Here is a 25,196-nt window from a genome sequence, read left to right on the forward strand (position 1 = left end):
AAATGCAAAATTTGTGTACTTCCGGCTTAGTTCTACCTTCATCGTAACCTTTTTGACGAATCTTATTATCTTTTACAATTTATTATAAAACCTAAAAAATGAATAATTGTTATTATTATATATTCGTAATTATTTTCTATTTTTCATTTCTGTCATGAGTCTTAACACGGAAGTCTCCTCGCGCGGCTGAGTCACATGACCGTTTCCTGCCAAAGCAGTAAATAGCAGGCGAGCTAGCAGACATGCTATGCAGCTATTCCCAATATCAGCAGATTAGACATGTTTTATCTCTTATTTAACATAGCCAGTCAACAGTTCGGCGTCTGCGAGGTGTGCGGTACGTTTCTATAAGCGATGAACTTACAGCTTCACTCCGTATCATAAAGCAAGCTCGTCCACTTAATCACATTAGCTTAACGCTAGCGAGCTGAGTTAGCGTCTAAAGGAGGTTTTGTTGCTAGTGACTATGCAAGGGGAAACAGCGGCTATACGAATCGCGGAAAACGAAGGCAAGCTGGATGTATTTCCCCAGAACAAGACCCCAAGCTCGGGGAGAGCAAGTGCCAAAAGCTGGCAGTATAGGTGGGTGGTTGTTTATCCTGCTCACCTCCAAACATTTAAGACAGATTTGTGATTTAAGGCGTTTTTTGTGTTATTAGCAATGGAGACAGCAGCATTATAAATGTGATGCAAACATGTTCTTGTAAACGGTGTATTATCGTATTATTGGGCTGGTTAATATGTTATTATTGCTAATATAATTTTATGATTTAATTTGCCTCCCAATCAGAGGAGTACCAGCCCAGTTGGCTCCTTTAGCAGATCTGTTACAATACCTCTATGATTGATTAATGTGTTTATCTGTGTGTGTTTGAAGGGTGTGCGCTCACCAAGTATTTTATCAAGTCTTCTTTGTCTCCCTTTTTCCTGATAACATGTCTTGCCAGTGACCACATGGAGAATATTGATGGCTACTTGATGAAGTACACCAACCTGGTAACAGGGTGGCAATACAGGTGAGTTGTCATAACATGTGTTTTAAGGGTTTTTATTTTTATTTATTTTATTTATTCGGTCCCTATTTTAACAGTGTTACAAAACAATGCACATATACATATATAAATGATAACAAATTATATCAAACAAACAAAGAAAGAATCATTATTTATTGATAAGGTGTAGGCTGAAGTTTTAGCTTATTATGCCTTAACTTTTTACCTCATACGAAAAACAAATTATACAAAACAATGGTCCAAAAATACAAAAATTAAATATATCATTCCCCATTATGTCCATAACTTGGTTTTATATGTGTTTACTGCGGGGGTTTTTTTGTTGTTGTTTTTTTAAATTCACACAATGTACTACACATTTTCAATTCCCTGTCACAGTTATCCCATATATTAACTCCTTTAACAGTGAGACATCTATTCTCTATATTTGTCCTAGCCCTACATATTCCCCTAAGCCCATACTGACTCTACACCAACCTAAAATGTATAGTGTTTGAATTAAAGGTATTATCAGAATTCATTATTGTAATCCAGTCTAATCCATATCAGTAATGTCACGCTGGTTCATAGAAATGACAGACATTGTCGCGCTGGCTGTTGTTTTCAGGTTCTTTGTCTTAAACAATGAGGCGGGCTTGCTGGAGTACTTTGTCAATGAGCAGTCGCGGCCCCAGAAGCCCCGCGGCATGCTCCCCCTGGCGGGGGCCGTCATCTCCCCCAGTGACGAGGACTCGCATACCTTCACTGTCAACGCCATCAGCGGGGAGCAGTACAAGCTCAGGGGTACGTACCTGTCATGAATGTACACACTGGCATCTCAACATTTACATTTAACAGCTCAGACGTTCAGTCTCAGGAACCAAAGCTTTTCACCTTATCGATGCCTGTCAGCTCCATTTTTAACTCCAGGCCTACTGTCATTACCATCCATCAGGTTCACACAGTATTGATCTGGATGTTTTCCATTATCTGCTGCCGGTGAAGCAGTAGCACGCAGGGATCGATAATGAATAAGATCACCTGATTGTAACTGTAATAAGGTTTTCCTCGCTTGTTTTTCTTATGTGTATGTGTGTGTCTCTCAGCCACCGACGCCAAAGAGAGGCAGCACTGGGTGAGCAGACTGCAGATCTGCACGCAGCACCACACAGAGGCCATGGGGAAGGTAAGATGCTCTGTTTGGTGCCTATATGAGCACACATTGATAGAGGTACTCCCCTCTTCACTTGTATTCCTGCACGCAAATATGCAGAGACCTATTGTGTATAATTGTGGTCATTACATACTGCTTTTTAATTCTAATTCTTATGTACTGTATGTACACTAAATATCAGTTAGTACACATTTCATTGAGCAGTGTGTAAAAGGCAGTAATCTCCAATGAAAGGCCTGCTGTGCTGCAACTAATGATGCAAGTGGATACAAGACTATTCCTTAATGTTACTGCTGTATTTTAAACTTTTTGCAAGACGAACGAAAGAATGTGACTCTGCCACAGAGAGGATGTGAAGTGGACAGTCTTCAGTTTCCTGTTTCCCTTCCTCACATGCCTTAAGAGCAATCGAGTGAATCCAGCCGCAGCACAAAAATGTGTAGAGCTGTGAAATATTAATGTTTATGTAGAAATGTATTGGATTTTGGCTTTAGTGTAAGCACAGTAATCACTACCATTGATCTGGATATTGATCTACAAACTGCTATCCTGCCCACAACCTCTTTTAATGGTCTTGAGATTCATGAGAACTAAAAGCATAGAAGAACTCTGCAGGGCTGTCTTTTAAACAGCGGTGGAAAATAGTCTGCAGCTGAATTTATTACGTTTTCACTTGAAAACAGATTAAGTTTTTGTTCTATAAAATGTAAGAAATCATTAAAGATGCCCAAGAAACCTAAACTTTGTCTTCATACTTATTTTTTAGCCCGACAAACAAACTAAAATCAAAAGCCTCTATAATTTTAAAATGAGGAAAAGCTCTCACATTAGAGAAGCTGGAACATGCAAATATTTGTCATTTTTGCTTGAGAAATAGCCTCAACAATTCAACAATTAGGCAATTATCAAAATAGTTGCAGTGTCATTTTCTGTTTCTCCGTCAGCTCAATTTGAAAATGACAAGATGATTGTCATCGCAGTGTGAGGTTTAACTGTGAAATCTGCATTTTCAATTCCTCATTTCTTCATGATGCATTTGTCTCTTGTACCAAGACTCAGTCACGTAATGAAATTGGGCTTAGACATACATTTAGTGAGTTTTATTCTAACAACTTTGCTTTGCGTTTCACAGAGTAATCCCCCACCCAAGTCCCGCAGCTACTCTATGGCATCTCAAGGTAGTGGCAGCTCACCCATGTCCATGCGCAGACCAAGCCAGAACCCTGCCAACTTATTCAACTGGTCACAGATGCATAAGGGCTCGTCACTCTACTCCAGCAAGAGGTCCTTGCTGCCAGACCACCTAATGGATGCCAGAGAGGTACAGTAAGCCAGGGACTCACTGTCAGCATGTTGGACTGTCTGCAGTCACACTTACTGACATATCCTTGGCGTGTCAGGACCAGTCAAGAACAGTAGAGGATAGTTTTTGTATGAAAAGTGCGAAAAACAAAAACAGAAACGGGGGTCTTGATGGTTTAAAAAGTGCAAGTCTGAGCTTACGTCATCACACCTCCTTCGACCATCCACACAGTTTCCCGTCTAGATGTAACTAGAGATAAGATGGACTCGAGCTAAATTAAATTAAGGACTATCTGCCAAGGTTTTTAGTTTGATGTTTGGCAGATGTTTGCGAAGTGAAATCAAGAAATTCTGCATCTGATCCAATCAAAATGCTGTTAGATTTTAATCTGTCACTGGAAAGTTTGACATATGTGTTATGCAACCAAGCAGATGCCAGAAACCTCGTTCAAAGTCCTGCCACGGCTGACGACTAAAAAATCCACGTTCACACTTGTTAGTGTAGACACAAACAGAATATAGTTTATCCACTAAAGATCCATTTTACTGGAATGTAATTATAATTGTATGAGATCAAAATGAGACATAAATATTATAGCAAGGCATAATGAGCAGGAAAAAATAATGCTTGCACACAGTTTAATTATACATTACACGTTATTTAGAAAAAAAAGGCAAAGTGACAGTGAACAAAAATGAAATGCTGAAGTACAAGCAACCGTATGTTCCTACAAGACGTGCAGCGAGAAATATAAAATATTTAAGACTTAGTTCACGGTAGGGCTTTAGTTGATTTAGATTGGTTTAGTCGTGAACTGTCATCTTCACTTTGACCCATTTGTTGTGATGCAGGTTGTCCACAAGAGAGCGCTGTTGTCCTTCTTTTGCTTTGGATCATCCATGTAAACTGTTTTCTGTGGATGTTAATCTGATTGGCACATTTAAGCCAATATATTGGTCTCATAAAGTAGACAGAACATAGTTAAGTGTTAGTTTCAGGGATTTCATTTCCGTATTTAGAGCTGAACCTTGATATTTAGTTTGTAAATTAGTTATTTTGTCATATATATGCTGTATAAGTGCTCATATGGACCCTCAAGACACTAAAAACACTGTTGCAGGGGTTTTTTTTGACAAGAACACGGTAGAAACTATAAAAAACTATGAATAAAGATCCATATCCAGTGTATATGCAAAAGCTAACAAAAAGCTGTTGGTATGTTGCCCTGTATGTTAGATATTACTGTTAAAGTTCTGTATTTTTTTTTTTAGTTTTTACTAGGATGGAAAAAGTAGAAGGCTAAGGGATATTGGCAGCAGTAAGGCATACATAAAAAAAGGAAACCAGGTTAAAAGATCAACAGCTGTGCCTGCACAAACAAAAAGTTCATGACATTCCAAAGAGATTTTTTGCCCCGAATAACCAAACCTTCCACATGATCCCCCTCCAGATGATGACCCAGGCCCAGGGCCAGCACAGAGACCTGATCCAGAGCATAGAGGGCCTGCCTGCAGCACCCGGCCTCTCCCCTCTAGACCAGGATCTGCTGATGCTTAAAGCCACTTCCATGGCCACCATGACCTGCCTCAACGAGTGCCTGCACATCCTTCACCTGCAGCAGGTGGCCAGGCAGAGAGGCTCCCTGGGAGGTCAGTGGACGGGTGTCGTTGCCTTCTCTTGGTCCGTTTGTACACTCGCTGGTTAATCTAACATTCTTGTCAAGCATAACCAATTTCCTGCTATCAGACTCTGCAGATTAAGTGTCTCTGTACTCTAATCCTGTGCTGTAAGTGACACACGCTTGACTGCTACATGCAGTCCTCATGACAAATCATAGTCTCGTCTAGTCATGCAGGCCCACATCCAATCCAGACGAACAGTTTGTGTTGGCTGGACAGTGGAATTATTTTGCATTATTGATAGGGAACTGTACCTGTTCTTACCACCTGTCTCGAAGGTAATTAGATCTCAGATAGTTAGAATATCCATCTGCAACGCTTCGAGGCCAGTGTGCTGTTCTAATTCAGCTTTACATTGAAAGAATATTTACACTGAAACATACAGCAGTGTCAGAGAGCACCCGAAGTGAAGTGTTTGACCCACTGATATCTTGTCCCTCACTGTTGAGGATGATTTGAAACGGGAAAACGGCCAGCTAATGCCCCACTTTTTCACAGCAGATCTCATTACTCGATGTATATTTCATTAGGCCAGACTCATCGCAACAGCCAATCAGATTAAGCCGTCCGACGACACACAAGGTGAATTTGAATGAGATCTGCCCACCTCTAAACATACATAAAAAAAAAATGCCCACGCCATACCGAGAGGCTTTAGCCAATCAGAGGATAAGGATGTTTCCTGTCGGCGGGGCCAAAGTATCCTGATACTCGGCTCATCTGAGGGGTTGGGTTACACTCTTTTGGTCTAGGGCAGCTGTCTAAGGAATATCCATCTGTCCAGTCAGCAGCCAGGCAGTTGTGTGGTGTTTTATGGCAAATGGTAGGCCCAGTGTAGAGCTTCGTGTGTGTGTGTGGGTGCAGCTGTGAGCGTCAGGGGGCCTTGGGAGGGAGGGGGGGACAGTACCATGAACGTCTCTGAACCCGCTGCTGTGCATTCCCCGTCCACGACAGGACCCACCATCGAGTGGCTGGAGCCCAAGCTGCCCGACATCCTGAAGAACGGCAGCAGCTCGCTGGGCAGCTTCACGACAGGAGAGGGCCCGCTGGAGGGGAGTCGCTTGGAGCTCAGCAGCCCCGAGTCCTGCAGCTTCTCTGGGGTAAGACCGAGGACATGACACTCTCTATCCCCCAGGAAGCAGCTAAGATCTGTACTGAAGAAAGCAACCTGTTGATATGACTCTAATCCTTTCTAATCAGGCCATAAACCATTCAATTTCCATTTTTTGCTTTTTAACAATTCTTAATTTGATAGCTTTTTTTTTGAGAACATCCCACACAACATAAACAGTCACTTACTTACAACCTCTGCTGAGTCACTCAAGCATGTTGTTGAATAAATCACACATCCCCCCCCCCCCCCCCCCCCCCCCCCCCCCCCCCCTCACTCCCTCTCTCTTTCATCTCTCAGGAGCAGGAAGACATAGAAGCAGAGGATGAGTTGGAGGACTCCTTCTCAGACAAAGAGGAAGACCTGGGCGCTGTGGAGGAGGAGCGCAGCGTCATCCTACACCTGCTGTCACAGCTGAAGCTGGGCATGGACCTCACGCGGGTAGGTCGAGTTCCATGTGCCGCTGAGCAGAAAAACAACTGACAACAACCTGACTGCAGGTCTACCAACAACTCTTCACAAACCTTGTCTGTCTTGGTTTTTTATAAGGTTTTCCCCCTTGTGTCATACCAGAAGATGACTCATTGGTCCCATAGTGAAAAGTGCATAAGGTTTTTCCTCATGCATGTGCTTAGTTTTATTGTTCAGAACATAAAAAACAACTGTATATGTTTTGATATGTAACCTCGAGGTATGTCATCCACATCATCCTTCACTGCTCATAGGATACAGTGTATAACTCCTTACATACTCAATAGTTTCATCCAAGCATTCCACTCAGTCAAAACATGTTTAACAGGTAACATATTTGTCATGTATTTGACAGAAACTATATGTAAATTCAACCAAATTTAATAAAAAACTGTGTGGTGACACTGGATGAAGGAAACCAGCTAAAGAGTAAACAACACTGGTTTTTACCTGATTTATTGAACCCATCTTGGATCAGGAATCATTCTTAGCGTCTGTTTTTCAATAGTCTGTTTCGCTAATGACCTTACAAGCTGAAGTAACCACTCCTTGCTTTGTAATTACCAGTCGATGACACACAGATGAAGACACCAAGCTCAAAGTCAGACCCTAGATTAGATTCTATCTCCCAGTGTCAGCTTGTTCTAGTTTTGGATAGCCCCCTCTGGGGTTTCCTGATTCTTCACAGTTATCTGGCAGATCCATCGGCTTACCTCAGATGGAGATCTGGTGGAAACTATGACCGTAGGGTCATGTCTAGTGTACTTCACATCACCGCTGGCTTGATTTACTGATGGCAGATAGTAATGAGATGAGATAATGCACCAAATGGAAGGAAAACAGGAAAAATATTAGGAGGATAGAAGGTTTCAAAAAATTAATTAATTAAAATGGCAGTCCTGGTTATTTTACTAGAGACTGAGAGTTGTGTATGTTATATCTTGTATTTTCTGCTCCTTAAAGAAAACTAAGACCATGTTTATTTGGATTTTCCTTCTAGGTGGTCCTCCCCACCTTCATCCTGGAGAAGCGCTCTCTGCTGGAGATGTACGCCGACTTCATGTCACACCCAGACCTCTTTGTCGCCATCACCGACGGCAGCAGCCCGGAGGACCGCATGGTCCGTTTTGTCGAGTACTACCTCACCTCCTTCCACGAGGGCCGCAAGGGCGCCATCGCCAAGAAGCCCTACAACCCCATCATCGGCGAGACCTTCCACTGCTCTTGGAAGGTACCCAAGAAACCAGAGGCCTCCAAGGAGCCCTCACAGGGAAGTCCCGACCCAGCCGCCTCCCAGGACTGCTACCAAGTGCGCTTTGTGGCGGAGCAGGTGTCCCACCACCCACCTGTGTCTGGCTTCTACGCCGAGTGCCAGGAGAGGCGGATGTGCGTGAACACACACGTGTGGACCAAGAGCAAGTTCATGGGGATGTCCATTGGAGTATCCATGATAGGAGAAGGTGAGGGCAGATTAAAAGAACAGATCTCCTAAATCTCCTCTAAATTTTAATTAATTAAAGTTTCCTTCTACTTAATAGTACTTAATATTTCTGTCTTTATCTTTTTTTTTTTTCAGGTTGTCTTCATCTGCTGGAACATGATGAAGAGTACACCTTCACGTTGCCCTGTGCGTACGCGCGCTCCATCCTCACAGTTCCCTGGGTGGAACTGGGCGGCAAAGTCAACATCGGCTGCACCAAGTCGGGCTACTCAGCAGTCATCACTTTTCAGACGAAACCTTTTTACGGTGGCAAACTACACAAGTGAGTACCTCGTTTTATGTAGGGTCGCTTTGGTCTGTCTAATAACTTCAGGAAGTCATGCTGCATTCAGTAGATTCTTAATGGGGAAAAAAAAACATGATTTTGTTGACTTCCTTTCTCCCTCAATATATGGCCATGTACTAGAAATACAGTTGTCAGTACAATTGTCAATACTTAAAAAGATGGACTCCACTCGAAAATATATAATAATAGCAGAAATGTGAAATGTATTTATTAAATCTTATTTAGTTAGTTATGTCCATTTCTCCATTTTATGTCTGCAGTAACAGCAATATTTTTGATTTGGCTGAGCTCCTTTTAGGAAGTTGTAGTACTTCACCGAGAATTTTGTGATGAAAGAATATGTTGAAATACAACAGACATATATTGTTATTTCCTAAGTTTGCTGTAATATTTAAATTCCATCATGTGAATCAAATTTTTACTTCTGACAGCTAATATTCTAGCTAGGGCTGCAACTCATGATTATTTTCCTAAAGCCCAAGGTGCAAACTCAGATGTCCTGTTCTGTCCTGACCAACAATCCACAACCCAAAGATATTGAGTTTATTTTTATAGAAGACTAAAGAAACGAGAAAATATTCACATTTAAGATGGAACAAAAGGATTTTAGCTTTTTTATTTCTTTAACAAAAAGCATGTAATTGATTATCAAAATAGTTAACGATTCATTTTCTAGAGCTAGCAACTAATCATTGCAACTCTAATCGTCGCTCTTCACTTGAAATATTTGGAATTCCTGAGACGAAGTGATAGACGAGTAGTGGTCTGTTTATTGGAGATCACGAACTTGATACAGTATTTAATTTACAGCATGCACAGAGTCTCTGAGGAGGAAAACAATTACAGCAAGGTTTTACAGTTAGATAACTGTGGAACAGCTCAACAGACCGACATTGAGTAATAGAAGTTACATATTATATAACATAGAACAGTGCAGGAACAACGTGTGCACAGTCGAAGTTTTCATGTAGTCAATATTAAATTATTCATATTATCTGTCCCTAATGTAGAGTAACGGCCGAGGTGAAGCACAACACCACCAACGCGGTGGTGTGTCGTGTGCAGGGCGAGTGGAACGGCGTCCTGGAGTTCAGCTACACCAGCGGAGAGACGAGGGTGGTCGACGTCACCAAGCTGCCCGTTACAAGGAAGCAAGTTCGGCCTGTTGAGAAGCAAGGACCAACCGAATCCAGGTCAGAAGAAGTGGACCTGCGTTTTTTTATTGTCTTTCCTATTAAAATGTTTTTATTGGACAGACCTTTTTAGTAATTCGGCTGAATATGAGGTGAAATATTTTGTCAGCAGGAAGGAGTACAAGCCTGAACCTGTGCTCTGGCATTTTACATTTTCTGGTCTTCATTAGAAGCTGAATAGTTTCATGCCTCTGCCTCTGCTTTATGTATAATTTACAATCTATTTCAGACGCCTGTGGCAGCATGTCACGGAGTCCTTACGGCAGAAGGACATTGACAAAGCCACAGAGCACAAGAGGATCCTGGAGGAGAGGCAGCGGTCCGAAGAGAGGCACCGCGCCGAGACCGAAACCGCGTGGAGGACCAGATACTTTGACAGGGAGGTGAGCAACTCAACTACCGTATTTTCAGATTAATTTTATCATCATTGAGGTACGATGTCGCTGCAGAAAGGATCGGTTTGGGGTACATTCGTGGCAGGAAGTATCAGAAACGGCAAAAGACACTAATTGATAGCACATTCGGAATAAACCCAGCACAGCCGGTGAAAAGACTATGTGCTGACTAAATAAATTTTAAATCACCCCGAGCATAACTTTTGTCCCAGGCTTGTGCTTCTCAATTTCAGAGGGTTCTCACCTTGCACTAAGGTATTTAAGATTATCAAGGATCTGGGTCATTTGTATGGCAAACACTTGCAGCAGACAGGTTTTTTGTTTTTATTGGTTTAAACTAGATTCTAATTGACTGTAGAAAATGAATTATAAGACCTTAGTTACAAATTATAATATACTGACGCTAGTTTTCTCTTCTCCTCCAGGGTGACGGCTGGGTTTATCACAAACCACTTTCAAAAAACTCTGCTCTCAAAACCTAGTTTCTTCACTCTGTATCTTGGATGTTGATATTGTAGATTCAGGAATGTGTGTGATTGTGTGTGTGTGTGTGTGTGTGTGAGAGAGAGAGTGTGTGTGTGTGTGCACACGAATTGTGGACGGTTATGAAACGAGAGCATGACCTGCACTGACATACAGATGAATGCAACATGGGCAGAAGGATCAGAGAGACAACATGACTAACGATGTTCTCGAATCTCACTCATGACGTTCACGAAGCCTCCGGGTACAAGCTTTTGTACTGCTGATCAGTCTTTTTTTTTTTTTTTTAAATAATCAAATGTCAATGAAAACATATTCTTGTACAGGTAATGGTACTCTATTTACACAGCCTTAAGAAAGTCAGATGAATGATGCTCTAAGTTTGGGTTCTGCTGATCAACTTGGGATCTTTTTTTTTTTCTTCTTCTTCTTTTTAAGCTGTGATAACACACTAAGGTGAGGAGTTATTTCCTAATATTAGATATCCAACATAAAGAAAACCTAAATAATTGTTACACTGCCCGATGAATTCCATGCTGGGAAACTGTCTTAAAATGGATTTGTAAAGTTGCTGTCAATGATCTTCATTTATGCTAAACCCAACAACAGTCGACCATACTGAAATAGAAGAAATTTCCACTGTAATTGAGTATATTTACATGCACACAGTATTCTGATTTGAGGTAAGTAAGTTAGAGAAATGGTCAAAAATGATCAAAATTAAAGCAGCAAAGGATGAAATACTCTAATTTAGTCTCTAGTATGGGTCAAGTTACAAAAGCACTTTAGAATCCTACAATTCCCATGATGCAACTCGGTAAACTAGACCCTCCCTGCATGGTAAACAACCCCCCAGTTTGTAACTCAGTATTTCTGTTATAAATTTGAAGTCTCCAAGCCCAAGTTGAGTTTAATTTATTAGTATTCATGCTCACAATTAACAACAGAGTTCACATTTATAAAAAATATATCTATACATGACTGTACGTCATAAAAATATACACATCTGTATACACACATGCACCCAAACAGTCATACTCATACATATGCATTTACAAATACAACCATACACTTAATATACAACCATTCATCCATCTTAAAATGCCATAAAAAAAACAACAATATACAAGACAAACTAAATCAGCACGGTTATATCCTCAGAAACATAAGATAGTCGCACTTCTCATGAAGTAAACCTATCTTCATGTTTAAAATTGGTGGATTGCTCCTTTAACCATGCAGTTCTGACATTGTTTCTGACTTTACTCAATCGTCAGGGTATTTCTTTAATTGGTCAGATTAATCGTGTGCATTTAGATATACGACATTATCGACATGATGAGCTCTATAGCTCTAAATTCTCATTTATTAAATTGTTCTTTGATGCGATATTGATGTATTGACCCAGTCACATTGCTGGAATGGCATGTCATAGACTAGAAATAACCAAATTTTAAATATTCAATTGAATGAGTCACATGTGAATGCATTTAAAGATTGCTACACCACTTTTTTTTTTTTTTTTTTTTAAATTTCTCCTTTTTTGTTCTGTGGTTTTGCAGTGGACGGAAGAATTGTACATGCATGAAAGCAGAGTCTCTCTGTTCACATCGATTGCAGCAAGTATACTACTCCTGTGTCTGCGTTACTTAAATTTATAAATGTCTGGTGTAAAAGCTTTTAACCAAATTTTGCTTGTTTTGTAATGCAAATAAATATATTTCTTTGAATGCGTGTTTATCCCCTACCTTGCGCTTTAATTGCTCTTATTTATAGAGCCACTTTTTGTATAGAGACCTTCAGTGTTTATGCTCCCCCCCCCCCCCTTTGGAAGCAATTCCAGTCTATACTGTGATGTTCATGTGATAAACCTTTTTTTTTTTTTCCCCCCACTAAATTGAATTTTAGCCTCACATTCACAAAGCATCCCAGCATCCCAGTGCTTGTAGGAAGCAGTTGTTATTCTCTCTACAGAAAGAGGACATCCACCCTGCCATTTATAAGCTACTCCCTCCACGTCTTGGTGCCTTATGCAAACTCTTTCTGTGTGTGTCTTCCAGCTAAAGAGCACAGCATTTCCATCAGTTATTCACCTGATTGATGCAATGGAGTATGTATTATTTCTGTGCGTGTGTGTTTTGATTTTTTTCTTTTCTTTTCTTTTCTTTTTAAAAGATCAGATCTGGCTCCAGCCTCGGTGCTTGATGTTGAAAGAAGTTGACAAAAGCACTTTTTATTCTAGGTTTTGACATTCTCTTGGTTTTGAATTATACTGGTTGTCTTGCTGACCTATGAAATGCACTGACATTGAAGGAAACCTGATGTTGTAGAAAAATGGACATGTGTGATTATATTCAGAATAAATTGCGTATCAGTTGTATACTGTGTTACAAGGTGTGTTCTCTACAGATTTAAAAACCCTCTTCCTCACTTTTCTTTTTTTCCCCCACACACCAAAACTTGTTTTTCCACTTCAGTGCTGACTTCATCCATCACTGGCTACCGTACACAAAAGCAAGAAGCCTAGAGGTCTGAACCTCAAGTACCAATGCCAGCAAAGTGATTGAGTTATCTCAAAATTGATTAAAAAACAGGTTGAGTAGCGTCCTGTGGAAAATATGATGCTAAAGTAATGAGTCAACTTCCGTGAATACTGTTAACTCTTAATATTCAGGTGTGGGAACGGCGCTGTACACAGTGGTTGGTGTGTGAAATGCTAATGATTTTGGATATTTTATTTAGGTTTTTTATATTTTCAGGGACTTTGATATTGCATTTATTCTTATTGATGGGATTTTAGCTTTGTATGTCTTGTAATTGTTGTGGATATTTCTGAGTGATGGTCAACACTTCAGGGGAGAGAAGCACACAGGTCTGGAGGTCTGAAGATGTTTATTGACAATACTTGATCAAGGAGAATCATAAACAGCAAACATCCAAGTGATAACTCGGATGCTGTCTTCTGAAAGTCTGAGTCTTTAGTCTTTACCTAAGCAGATCGGCCTACAATATGAAAAATTAGTCTTTAAACAAAGGACTGCACTTTACCCGTGACATCTTAAGTCACGTTGCATTGAGCCTCACTTCATTGTCAACACATTTTGCCTACACATTCCACGTATCTGTGTTGTCTAGAAGGGTCCTCTCTGGCCTTGGCTTACCATGGCAATGCTGAAATACTCCTTATCAAAGAGGTTTCTGCTTTCACCAAAACATCACAGACAGCTGAAGTCTCGAGGAGTGTAACCTCAAGGCTCAGTTTTGACTCAATTTGTCACTCAACTTGTAACCCCTAAAGATGGAAAATTCCATAACAATAATCAGTCCATAGATCACACCACTAATCAAGGACATTGACAAAGCCACAGAGCACAAGAGGATCCTGGAGGAGAGGCAGCGGTCCGAAGAGAGGCACCGCGCCGAGACCGAAACCGCATGGAGGACCAGATACTTTGACAGGGAGGTGAGCAACTCAACTACCGTATTTTCAGATTAATTTTATCATCATTGAGGTACGATGTCGCTACAGAAAGGATCGGTTTGGAGTACATTCGTGGCAGGAAGTATCAGAAACGGCAAAAGACACTAATTGGTCGCACATTCTGAATAAACCCAGCACAGCCGGTGAAAAGACTATGTGCTGACTAAATAAATTTTAAATCACCCCGAGCAACTTGTAACCCCTAAAGATGGAAAATGCCATAACAATAATCAGTCCATAGATCACACCACTAATCATAGTACACATACATGTGAAAAGGCCCCTGAACTTTTATTTGTTTTAATTGAGAACACAGAGAATAGTTCTCATGTCCACTTGCTGACGTTTGGAATCCTGAACAAATGGCAAAAAAAAAAAAAAAATGATGTACTTCTGTCAGGTCCCACCCTGTGCCTGGGGGGATAACTGTTGAGAGCCTATGAGTAGGTGGTGCCTATCAATATTCATTCATTTGCAGAGGGAGCTCTCTTAAGGCAAAAACAAAAAAAACCCCAGAGAAGTCCCACTCTTCTTTTTAGTCTTCATTCACAATGGCGCTCAATATACCAGGTCTAATAATGATGATCATCTTCTACTTGATGGTGTTGGGAATTGGCATCTGGGCATCTGTAAAATCCAAGAAGATGGAGAACAACACACACGGTGGACAGATAGAAGTGTCTTTTTTGGCTAACCGAGGCGTCGGCTTGATAGTGGGAGTCTTCACAATGACAGGTGAATTTTGGTTTACTTATTTCAAATAGAGAGTATCCTCATTATTTTAATGCACCTGTATAAAATTGAGTCTCAGTGTTATTACTACTGTTACTGTTACTACTGTTATTATGGTATTATTACTGTTCTGTGCAGCAAGATTGATAGAAATTAGATCATTTTTAAATATTAAACATGCTCATTTTAATATTCTAACAATCATGTCATAAGAACACAGTATATACAGTAACACCACATTAATTACACAACCCTAACTATGCATATATGTGTATATTTTCTCCTGCAGCTACTTGGGTTGGAGGTGCCTTTATCATTGGTATTGCAGAGTTGGTTTATGATCCCACCAAGGGTCTAATCTGGGCTCTTATTCCTCTGCAAATTTCAATTTCCTTTCTCATCGGTAAGACTGACTTGAAAATATATTTGCTTTGTGTTTTCAACATTTTTAATAAGGTGTTTCTCTAATGGCCAGGGCCAGTCGGGCCATAGCCATGGGAGGGGATCTAACAAAGTCCCACCAACCAGACAACCAAGCAATTCCATAGGTGCAAAATGTGTGCCAAGTGGAGCATAGAAAAACCGGTCCATCCAACCTCACACAGTTGATATTTTGACAGATAACCTTTGAGATAGAAGGGGGCCAAACACTATCATCAGCGGAATTCGCAAGGAATGCGTCTATTGCCAGAGCGCATAAGCCGTTGAAGTTATTCTATACTCTCTTTGTATCAACTGACAGTGCTAGGAGGTGTTTCTCGTCCCTCCATCATTTAAAGACTTATCTGAGATCAATGATGACCCAGAAAAGAGTAAATAGTTTGATGTGTGCCCACACAGGGATTTTCTTGGACTTCATCCAGCACAATGATGGATGGAGACACTTCTTCAGCGTTGTGTGTGTGTGTGTGTGTGTGTGTTTGTGGAGGGGGGTGGTTATGAGGTGTGCGTTCTGTGGTCCATGTGCAGTGGTGTAGTCTATGTAATACTTGAATACTGTATATACCATACAGTATGTCCACTGTAAATGTAACATTAAATTCACAATATCATATACTTTGTTTCAAGTAAAGGACATATTATCGATCCTTCAGGTGCACTCTACTGACTCTAGAAGCAGCTAGTAATAATTGTTTGGGTGCATGGATTCATATTTCTGATGAGTTGGTCTTAACAAAACATAATTCTGTTAGTCTTTCGATAAACAGCCTCTAAGACAGGAAACTGGTATATGGGTTATCATGAAACCAGTTGTGTCAGGAGGTCAAAGGAGGCAACACAAGCTTAAAGAAAGTTTGAAGAAAGACCCTGGTATGGCCAATGTAATGTTTTCAACATTTTTTATAACAATGCTAAACTTAGCATTTTTCCTTTTTCTTATTATCTTTTTTTGAAAATTATTTTAACTTAAGAAACCAAGTCAAAATTGCCAAAAATGTTCTCTTATGGTTTAAGTCACATGATTTTTCAAGAATTGCTGCAGAATTACAAATTGTTGTATACATTTTCAAGGAAAACGTAGAAAACTAGATGTTTAACATTAAGATCAAGCTAAATAGATATAGATGGAACACTAATGGGGACTTTAAAAGTAGTTATGAGGAAAGTGGATTTTTCCTTTTTGGGGGGTTATATAAAGCTGAGTGTCATCAGCATAGCAGGGAAAGAAAGTCAGAATTATTTGACCAAGATGAAGCATGAGTAGGAAGAAACTCATAGTGCCAATATAGGTCCTATAGAGATCTCAAAGAAGCTGATAAAGATGAGAATTTCATCATATTAGTTAAAGACATGTTTGTAAGATAAGAGATAAGCTAGTCCAGGGTTGTACCAGTAGCGATCATATCGTGAAGGTGCATAATCACGATTACACCATTTACTGTATCAAAACCAGAGCTAAGATCCATAAAATTAAAATAGCATAGACACTCTGAAATGTAAAAACAATGATTACACAAGGGACACAAACTGGGACAACACTTGAACTAAAACTACCCACAATAACTGCTGTAATGTGGAGAAAGGCATGCTCTACTTCTTTAATGAAAAGTTTCTCTCTTTTTTCATTCTCTCAAAGGTGGACTGTTTTTTGCCAAGCCAATGAGGGAGAAAAACTACATTACTATGATGGATCCATTTCAAAGAAAGTATGGAAAAGCACTGACCGGGTTTCTTGCCATTATTCCAGTCATAGCTGAAGTTGTCTGGGTTCCTGGATTACTGATTTCCTTGGGTACAAATGTGCAAGCACACTCAAAAAACACATTTTCTTTCTGAGCCCATTATACAATTTCTCATTCATATTTTTGTTTGTTTATGTTTGAGTGTGCTATAGGAGTGACCATGAGTGTGGTTTTGGATCTGCCCTTCAGTATCTGCGTCTGGATCTCTGCAACTGTGGCCATCATCTACACTGTTCTTGGAGGTCTATATTCAGTTGCTTACACTGATGTAATTCAGATGTCGCTGGCGCTTCCAAGCTTGGTGAATTTTACGTGATGATATTTAAACACGAAAGCTGTGTCAAAAGAATAAAGAGGTGTTGTACGGATGCAAACATTGGCCTTGGTGTGTTGCAGGTGTAATCTATTTTACCTGAATTTTGCTTTCTTCATAGTGGCTATGTGTTCCTTTCGTTCTGGCAAGTGATTATACTGAGATCACTAAAACAGCCTCCAACCTCACATATCAGACCCCTTGGCTTGGCCGGCTTGAGTCTGATGAAGTCGGGAGATGGATTGATAATTTCCTAGTGATGGTAAGAGGAATGTCTGTAGCACACTGTGCTACAGCACCAGACCTACAACATTGATTTTCATGTATTAGAAGTCATATGAAACAGTTTGTATTAGCTGAAATTCCACGTACTACATTAACCTTATTGTAATAATTATTATTATGTTTTTTTTTCTAAACTGTGTTAGATTGTCTTTGGTTTTATCACATATCAGCTTAATTATTGAGACATGGGAATGTGGCAACACTGATAGACATACGCAGTGTTGCCAGATAAGTAATAACAGGTTATAAACTAATTTCAATTGTAAATATATTATCTTAAACCATTTGTTATGTTCTGCAAAGAAAGATGAACATTAAAATTTGCAACAAAACTGTTTCCATTTTGCATGGTTGTCCACACATGTAATTTTGCAATGCAGTGTGCAATTACTATTGTTATCTAAATCATCCACTTTATTGTAAAGCCAGATTCATGTCTTTTTTCTTCAGAGTTCTCTGATTAGACAATTACCTACGTTCCTAAAATGTAACGTAAATTGTGGATTGGTTTGTTTCACACATTTCATTTTCTAGAGTGTGGGAAATATGGCAATTCAGGATTTCCATCAAAGGACGCTCTCCTCCAGCTCCACGTCTACGGCCAGAATTGTCTGTTTCATAGCGGCGGGTTTGGTCATCATTGCTGGAATTCCTCCGGTGCTGATTGGAGCCGTTGCAGCGACAACAGGTAATCTGGACGGTTTACTTGTTGGGAATTTGTCTCTGCGTTTTGAGATGAATGTTGTTATGGTAGAAGTGGTCATGTTGGGCAGTGTCAGAGTGACAGATTAGAAAATGCTGCATTTTCTTTAGTCTGTTTTTTAATCTTTTTGTTTCAGACTGGAACTCCACTTCATATGGGTCTCCCTCTCCATATGAACGTGGGCAGGCAGCGGTGGTGTTGCCCATCATCCTTCAGCATTTTGCCCCAACCTTCATTTCTGCTTTTGGCATCGGCGCTATTGCTGCTGCAGCGATGTCATCTGCTGACTCTTATCTCTTGTCTGCAACCACCATCTTCACTACCAACATCTACCAGGCCATCAGGAGTCAGGTACAAAGAACAGCAGCATGGTAGTGCCCAAATTGTCATCAATAAGGGCTGCTTTGGAGGTAGATCTTATGGGTTTGGTTAACCCTGGGTGTAGATAAAGAACCTGATACTGGAGATATATCCACAGATATTTTATTGAGGCTGAAATAGCCACTTGATTCTTATATTCTCTCCTCTTTAGGCATCAGATAAAGAGCTGCAGTGGGTGATTCGTCTCTCCATAGTGGTTATAGGGCTTGTGGGAATATCTCTAACCTACCTGGACAACGGCATCATGGTGTTCTGGATCCTGGGTTCAGACCTCAGCTACACCATTTTATTGCCACAGCTGATCTGCGTCCTCTTCATTGAGGTTTCCAACGGTTATGGGGCAATCGCAGGCTACCTTGTGGCAGTGGTGATGAGAGTGTTGTGTGGGGAGCCGTTGTTTGGCCTCCCTGTCGTTCTGCATTTCCCAGGTTGCACTTTAGAGAATGGTGTTTACATCCAGCGCTTGCCTGTCAAAACCTTTTGCATGATCTCTGCTCTCATGTCCATTATGATATTTTCTTATGTGGCTTCACTTCTGTTTAACAAGGGGATCCTTCCTGAGAGATGGGATGTGTTCAAGGTGAAATCTCAGGGAGCACCAGCAAATGGCACCAGAGTGTGTGATGGTGATAAGACTGGTGAAAATGATGACGCTACCTCTGCCTTTGAACCAATGCTGGAAACAAACTGCTAAGATTTTGGGTTTGTCTTTGTTGATGTAATTTTTGGGTTATTGGCACATTCATTCTTTCCTCTTGCTATCAAAAATATTTTTTTGAAACACAAGCACTTGCTGTCCTCAGATGGCCCCCATAGCCAACAATTTATAGACCCACCTCTTTTTGTTCACAGGTGAGGATTTGAATTGTACTCTGTCATATCACTTGATTTGATCTCAGTTACTGTATGTGGGACTCTTTGTAATCTATGGTTCTTAATAATTGACTTTGACCTGCAAGTTGTGCTTTAATTAATGCTTAAACTAGTCAAATACATATCTCTGATGTTTTTAGTGGGTTTTTTCCTGTTTGTTTTTTATTGATGTAGTTTGTCCGCAAAAAAACTATAATGGGTTTTTTATTATGTTTTTAATTGAAAGTGCAAGACAAGGGAAGGACGATGGAAACACACATCAACTACAGACAGACTTATGTATTGAACAGGACAGGAGATATCTGAGTGCAATAGAATGGAACATTTGGATTTTCCTATTGCACTAGGCTTGCGAATGGGTGTATGTATATGTATGGGAGTTGTGTGTGTAATGATAAAGGGGGAAGAGAAAGAAAGAAAGGGAAAAAGAAGGGAACAAAAAAGAAAAAAGTTATGTCTCTCTGGGTGACGTCTTATGTTATGAAAGATTTCCTCTTGAATATCAAAAATGTTAAAAAAAAAAAAAAGAAAAGAAACATTTAAAAAAATGAGCATATTTTCATGGCACTCTTGCATGTGTTGTGCTTTAAGGACTCTGTGTGTTGTGTTCTGTCACATCAGGCGTGCTGACTGATAATTAATGATCCCCTCCTCCCTGTGTTGAATTTGGTTCTTGTTGAAAAATTTCTCAGAGAAGCAACTTTGTTATACTAATGTGCTCCAGAGGGAAGACAACATCTGAGTCAGCCTTTATTTGGCTGAAGACAAGGTAATGGATCCTTTCTGAACAGAAATATGTCAAGGACAGTTATTTGTAAAAGATACAAGCGTGCAAGTTCACTGAATCAAGGACATGTCAGCATAACACTTGTGACCAGGATTTTCTCCAGCACTTACAGTACAAAATATGTTACCCCAGAAAATTAGCATCTGTAGTTCCTGATCTTGGACTTGATTTGGGTTTAAGTTGCTCTGGTTCCAGTCTTTATATCATTCAGTATTGCTTCTTTTTATCTTCTCCTAAAGGTTAAGGGGCAGGCAGCCACAATAGCCTCAACTGCCACTTACTGTTACATTGAATGTATCACAGATATTTTATTGGATGTTTGACTGCATTCATTCTCTTATTCCTTGTTTTTAAGCTCAGTATGTCTTGATAAACTGCATCTGGTTACTTGAATTTATCATCATCAGGAAGTACTCATTTATCTCTCTAGCTGGAAGCTTTGGAATTTATTCAATAAATATAAAAAACATGAATGCTTGTTTCTTTTTTATTACTTATAAGACCTCATAGTAGTAGCCTTTTGTCCAGAGGTTGTGATTAAAATCTTGGATGATTGAGGAACTGAGAAAAAGTGGGCCAAAGGCATCAAAGGCATGCTGTGTCAACCTCTGCTGGGAAACATTTGATATTTGGTTTATCTAGGCGGTGCCAATCTGTCATCCTGCTGTATGCCCAGACACAAAACATGCAGGCTCATTCAAAGACGCTTAATATAAAGACATAACTTTATATGTAACTGGAAAAATAAAGTGTAGTCACATTTTGTAGTTTTTAATCAACAATGGCTCTCCATATTCCAGGTCTGATCACGATGGTCATCTTCTACTTGCTGGTGTTGGCAATTGGGATCTGGGCATCTGTAAAATCTAAGAAGATGGAGAAAAACACACACGGCGGACAGATAGAAGTGTCTTTTTTGGCTAACCGCGGGGTCGGCTTGTTTGTGGGAGTCTTCACGATGACAGGTGAATTTTGGTTTTGTTTATTTCAATCTTGTGTTTTTCATTGACTAGTATCTTGGATTTTTATTATATAAAGATATTTCAGTTAACTGGTAAATACACAAGTTTGACTATTAAACAATCATTTCATTAGTATTTTTAAAAATAATTTCTGACATCACAGCTGTTTCAACTCGTTTAAACTGTAGGCTGATGTGGGGTTTTTTTTTTACCACAGCATGCTGAAGTTTTGAGTTTTGTAATTCCTGGCTTTGGAAAAAATAATTGTTTGTTTCTACATTATATTAATATTCATTCTTAACCCAAAGATGTTTTCTATCAGGGGAAAAAAAGACATCAAATCACACAAAATGTCCATTCATGTGAATACTATATGTTTATTTCTTGCTTCAGCCACTTGGGTCGGAGGTGCCTTTATCATTGGTGTTGCAGAGTTGGTTTATGACCCCACCAAGGGACTAATCTGGGCTCTTATTCCTCTGCAGATGTCAGTTTCCTTTATAATTGGTAAGATCTTCTTTCAAAAATGGTATTCACATATAAAAAAGCATAGGAAGAGCATAAGAAAGTTTTTTTTTCTTTCTCAAAATAAGATGTATTATGTCAAAAAGAACTTTTTAAAGCCCTTTATCACAGTGGCATGTCCCAAATGACTTAACCTTGACCTTTCTTATCAACAATTAGTCACCAAACATTGTGCAATATGTATACATGTATAACAAATGAAAATACAGAGAAACAAAACGAAACATGAGATGCAAAATAGCTGGAACACATAAAAATGAAGATATTCTGCTTGAAACCTCAAAACAAAGTACAAGACCATACACTAGTAATCCTTTCTCTCTCTTTTATAGGCGGGCTGTTCTTTGCAAAGCCAATGCGGGACAAAAATTACATCACTATGATGGATCCCTTTCAGAGAAAGTACGGAAAATCACTGTCTGGGCTTCTTGCCATTGTTCCATTTATAAGTGAAGTTATGTGGGTCCCTGTCACACTGACGTCCTTGGGTAAAGACAAAAACATGAACACTGTCACATTTTTCTCCAGAGCTGTTAAATAAATGTTAATAATGATAAACTTCATTCAGTGTACATGTGTATACTTCCAACAGGGGTGACCGTTAGCATCTTTTCGGATCTGCCCTTAAGTCTTTGCATCTGGATCTCTGCGTCAGTTGCCATAATCTACACTGTTCTTGGAGGTCTCTATTCAGTTGCTTCCACTGATGTCGTCCAGCTGTCTCTAGTGTTTTGTAGTCTGGTGAGTTTTATACAATGAAACAAGCTTTTCCAACATACCAAATGTATCCCCTGGAAACCTTCTGTCACAAGCACACATTGTATTCTGGATGATTTATTTCTGGACTCTTCCTTTAAAATTTGACTGTATAATGGCTCTATAATCTTCTCTGTTTGCAGTGGCTCTGTGCTCCTTTTGTTCTGGCGAGTAACGTTTTTACTGACATCACTAAAACAGCATTCAACCACACATATCAAGCCCCCTGGCTCGGCCGGCTTGAATCTAATGAAGTGTGGAGATGGATTGATAATTTCCTCTCAATGGTAAGATGAAATAAGGGAAAATCATATAAAATTCATCATTTCCTTTGTGATAGGAAGGTAATGGAAAGTCAGTATATTTGGAAATCAATTGATTGTTCTTTCTTTGTTTGCAGTCCAGGACAATCTGATATAATCTTGTCGGTTTTGTTTTCCCAGAGTGTCGGAAATTTGGCATTTCAGGATTTCCATCAAAGGACACTTTCCTCAAGCTCCACATCAACAGCCAGAATGATCTGTTTCATAGCAGCAGGTGTTGTCATTGTTCTTGGAATTCCACCAGTGTTGATTGGCGCCATTGCAGCTTCAACAGGTATACTTTACAGGTTGGGGGGGTAGGGGGTGAGATTGGGGTGAGCCAAACAACTTAAACCACTTGAAAAACATCTACAGCAGTTTCCTCTATGTTTCAGATTGGAATTTGACCTCATATGGATATCCCTCTCCATTTGAGCGAGGGGAGGTAGCGATGGTATTGCCCATCACCCTTCTGCATCTTACCCCAACCGCCATTTTTGTCGTTGGCATGGGAGCTATTGCTGGTGCGGCAATGTCGTCTACTGACTCTTGCCTGTTGGCAGCAACCTCCATCTTCACCACCAACATCTACAAGATCATCAGACATCAGGTGCAAAGAAAAGGCAGCAATAATACTTCTGAATGGACAATAGTGAACTAACACTTACACAAAGACAGCAGTTAGCTAGGTCTATGACCTCCTTAAAGCACTAGTTCCATACTTTGCTAATTTGCCTTCTTGTCAAGAGTTAGACACAGCCAGCAGCCGATTAGCTTAGCTTAGCTTAGTTTAGCATGAAGACTGAGAACGGGGGAAAACAGCTGGCTTGGCTCTGCCCACCAGCACTCAAAAGCTTGCTAATTAACATCTTATATCTTTTTATTTAATCAGTGCAAAAACATAAATGTAGAAACAAGAAGTTGCAATTTCACAGGAGGTTATGAGATGGACAGTTTCTTGGCTGGAACTTCATGGAGTGTCATGAAGTTGCCAAGCAAACAACCATGAAAGAAAGACTTGAGGAAGTACTGCTCCACTCAAGAAATAGTCTGACACATAACCCCTGTAAAACTGAAGCTCGGCTTGTTGTTAGGTGGATTTGGTTACCGTCAGACAGAAACAGGCTAGCTGTTTCCTCCTGTTTACTGTCTTTATGCTGAGCTAAGCTAATCTGCTGTCTTTAGCCGAGTAAGAAAGCAAATATGCATGTTTTAGTCATTATATTGCCCCCAAAATTAGTTCTTTTGCTAAGGTTATTGATGTTTAATTCAGCCAACTAATTCTGGTTGTATGGTAATGAAATTTACTCTTTTCTCTAGGCATCAGAAAGAGAGTTGCAGTGGGTCATTCGCCTCTCTGTGGTGGTTGTAGGGGTTGTTGGGACCTCCCTCACCTACCTGGACAACAGCATCATGGCATTTTGGATCCTGAGCGCAGACTTGACTTATACCATAATGCTCCCCCAACTGATCTGCATCCTCTTCGTCAGGGTCTCCAATGGTTATGGGGCTATTACAGGCTATATTGTTGCTTTTGTGATGAGAGTGTTGTGTGGAGAGCCGGTGTTCAGTCTTCCCGTCATTCTGCATTTCCCGGGATGCACTTTGGAGGACGGTGTCTATATTCAGCACTGGCCTTTTAAGACCATTTGCATGCTGTCTTCTCTGGTCTCCATTTTGATGTTTTCTTATTTGGCTTCACTCCTGTTTAACAAAGGGATCCTCCCTGAGAGATGGGACGTGTTCAAGGTGAAATCCCAGGGAGCACCAAAACCAGCAGATGGTGCCAGAGAGTGTGATGGTGATAAGACTGATGTTCAAAATGAAAAGGAACCAATGCTTGATACAAGATGCTAATTTTGTGTTTATCTCCTTTATGTCTTAATTTGTTTATGTAACAAAGATACTAATGACATAACATAGATATTAATGGCCTTCATGATAAAGCTAAAAGACATAGTTATTGGTCTTGTTCTAAATTTCTATCTCTTCAGCACTTCTGCTTCCAAAAATGTAATTGTTAATGAAGCACATGATGCATGCACAATAGTTCTGATTGATTTGTAAATTATTTTTACTGTTGTGTAAAATAAAGTACATAAATATCACCGAGATCTCATTAATTTTTTTCAGATTGCCTTGAGACACAGAGAACCTCAGAGTGGACACAAGAGCAGAGATTTGGCTTTGCCAAACTGACAAATAACCTTTTAATTAGGAGTATGATGCACCTGTTTATTATGTGCTACAAACCATACAATGTTGGATTTTGTATATAAATTTGTTCTGTAAGCACTGACATACTTGCACATAATACATTGAAAT

General features: G+C 39.9%; 3 protein-coding genes across 3 annotated transcripts; all 3 read left to right on the forward strand.

Annotated features, from left to right (window-relative positions):
• The first annotated feature begins 180 nt into the window (after nucleotides 1-180).
• LOC137177197 (oxysterol-binding protein-related protein 11-like) lies at nucleotides 181-12,910 on the forward strand. The gene is made up of 13 exons (XM_067583361.1): nucleotides 181-582; nucleotides 948-1,016; nucleotides 1,621-1,796; nucleotides 2,099-2,178; nucleotides 3,299-3,487; nucleotides 4,920-5,118; nucleotides 6,103-6,248; nucleotides 6,560-6,700; nucleotides 7,731-8,190; nucleotides 8,307-8,493; nucleotides 9,528-9,710; nucleotides 9,940-10,093; nucleotides 10,531-12,910. Exons 1-13 carry the CDS (start codon nucleotides 467-469, stop codon nucleotides 10,585-10,587), a joined length of 2,157 nt encoding a protein of 718 aa, XP_067439462.1. The 5' UTR covers nucleotides 181-466; the 3' UTR covers nucleotides 10,588-12,910.
• Nucleotides 12,911-14,620: 1,710 nt separating this feature from the next.
• On the forward strand, nucleotides 14,621-20,875 carry LOC137176726 (high affinity choline transporter 1-like). The gene is made up of 8 exons (XM_067582609.1): nucleotides 14,621-14,804; nucleotides 16,879-17,034; nucleotides 17,137-17,285; nucleotides 17,419-17,559; nucleotides 18,117-18,270; nucleotides 18,422-18,636; nucleotides 18,818-19,627; nucleotides 19,949-20,875. The coding sequence occupies exons 1-7, from the start codon at nucleotides 14,621-14,623 to the stop codon at nucleotides 19,358-19,360; spliced, it is 1,542 nt and encodes a 513-aa protein (XP_067438710.1). The 3' UTR covers nucleotides 19,361-19,627; nucleotides 19,949-20,875.
• A 128-nt stretch (nucleotides 20,876-21,003) lies between these two features.
• LOC137177198 (high affinity choline transporter 1-like) lies at nucleotides 21,004-24,980 on the forward strand. The gene is made up of 8 exons (XM_067583362.1): nucleotides 21,004-21,291; nucleotides 21,682-21,795; nucleotides 22,146-22,301; nucleotides 22,406-22,554; nucleotides 22,713-22,856; nucleotides 23,013-23,166; nucleotides 23,267-23,481; nucleotides 24,192-24,980. The coding sequence occupies exons 1-8, from the start codon at nucleotides 21,108-21,110 to the stop codon at nucleotides 24,726-24,728; spliced, it is 1,653 nt and encodes a 550-aa protein (XP_067439463.1). The 5' UTR covers nucleotides 21,004-21,107; the 3' UTR covers nucleotides 24,729-24,980.
• Nucleotides 24,981-25,196: the final 216 nt, after the last annotated feature.

This window comes from Thunnus thynnus, chromosome 24, assembly GCF_963924715.1.
Source record: "Thunnus thynnus chromosome 24, fThuThy2.1, whole genome shotgun sequence".
NCBI classification, from domain to species: Eukaryota; Metazoa; Chordata; class Actinopteri; order Scombriformes; family Scombridae; genus Thunnus; species Thunnus thynnus.

What these genes read in the sequence shown, in the direction of transcription:
- LOC137177197 (XM_067583361.1), top strand. Translation starts at nt 467, where the DNA reads ATGCAAGGGGAAACAGCGGCTATACGAATCGCGGAAAACGAAGGCAAG. An exon ending in AGTCCTGCAGCTTCTCTGGG is followed by an intron (nt 6,249 to 6,559) that starts GTAAGACCGAGG and finishes TTCATCTCTCAG; the next exon opens with GAGCAGGAAGACATAGAAGC. An exon ending in TACGGTGGCAAACTACACAA is followed by an intron (nt 8,494 to 9,527) that starts GTGAGTACCTCG and finishes TCCCTAATGTAG; the next exon opens with AGTAACGGCCGAGGTGAAGC.
- LOC137176726 (XM_067582609.1), top strand. Translation starts at nt 14,621, where the DNA reads ATGGCGCTCAATATACCAGGTCTAATAATGATGATCATCTTCTACTTG. An exon ending in CGCTGGCGCTTCCAAGCTTG is followed by an intron (nt 17,286 to 17,418) that starts GTGAATTTTACG and finishes CTTTCTTCATAG; the next exon opens with TGGCTATGTGTTCCTTTCGT. An exon ending in TTGATAATTTCCTAGTGATG is followed by an intron (nt 17,560 to 18,116) that starts GTAAGAGGAATG and finishes TTCATTTTCTAG; the next exon opens with AGTGTGGGAAATATGGCAAT.
- LOC137177198 (XM_067583362.1), top strand. Translation starts at nt 21,108, where the DNA reads ATGGCTCTCCATATTCCAGGTCTGATCACGATGGTCATCTTCTACTTG. An exon ending in GGGAGTCTTCACGATGACAG is followed by an intron (nt 21,292 to 21,681) that starts GTGAATTTTGGT and finishes TTCTTGCTTCAG; the next exon opens with CCACTTGGGTCGGAGGTGCC. An exon ending in GTCAGTTTCCTTTATAATTG is followed by an intron (nt 21,796 to 22,145) that starts GTAAGATCTTCT and finishes TCTCTTTTATAG; the next exon opens with GCGGGCTGTTCTTTGCAAAG.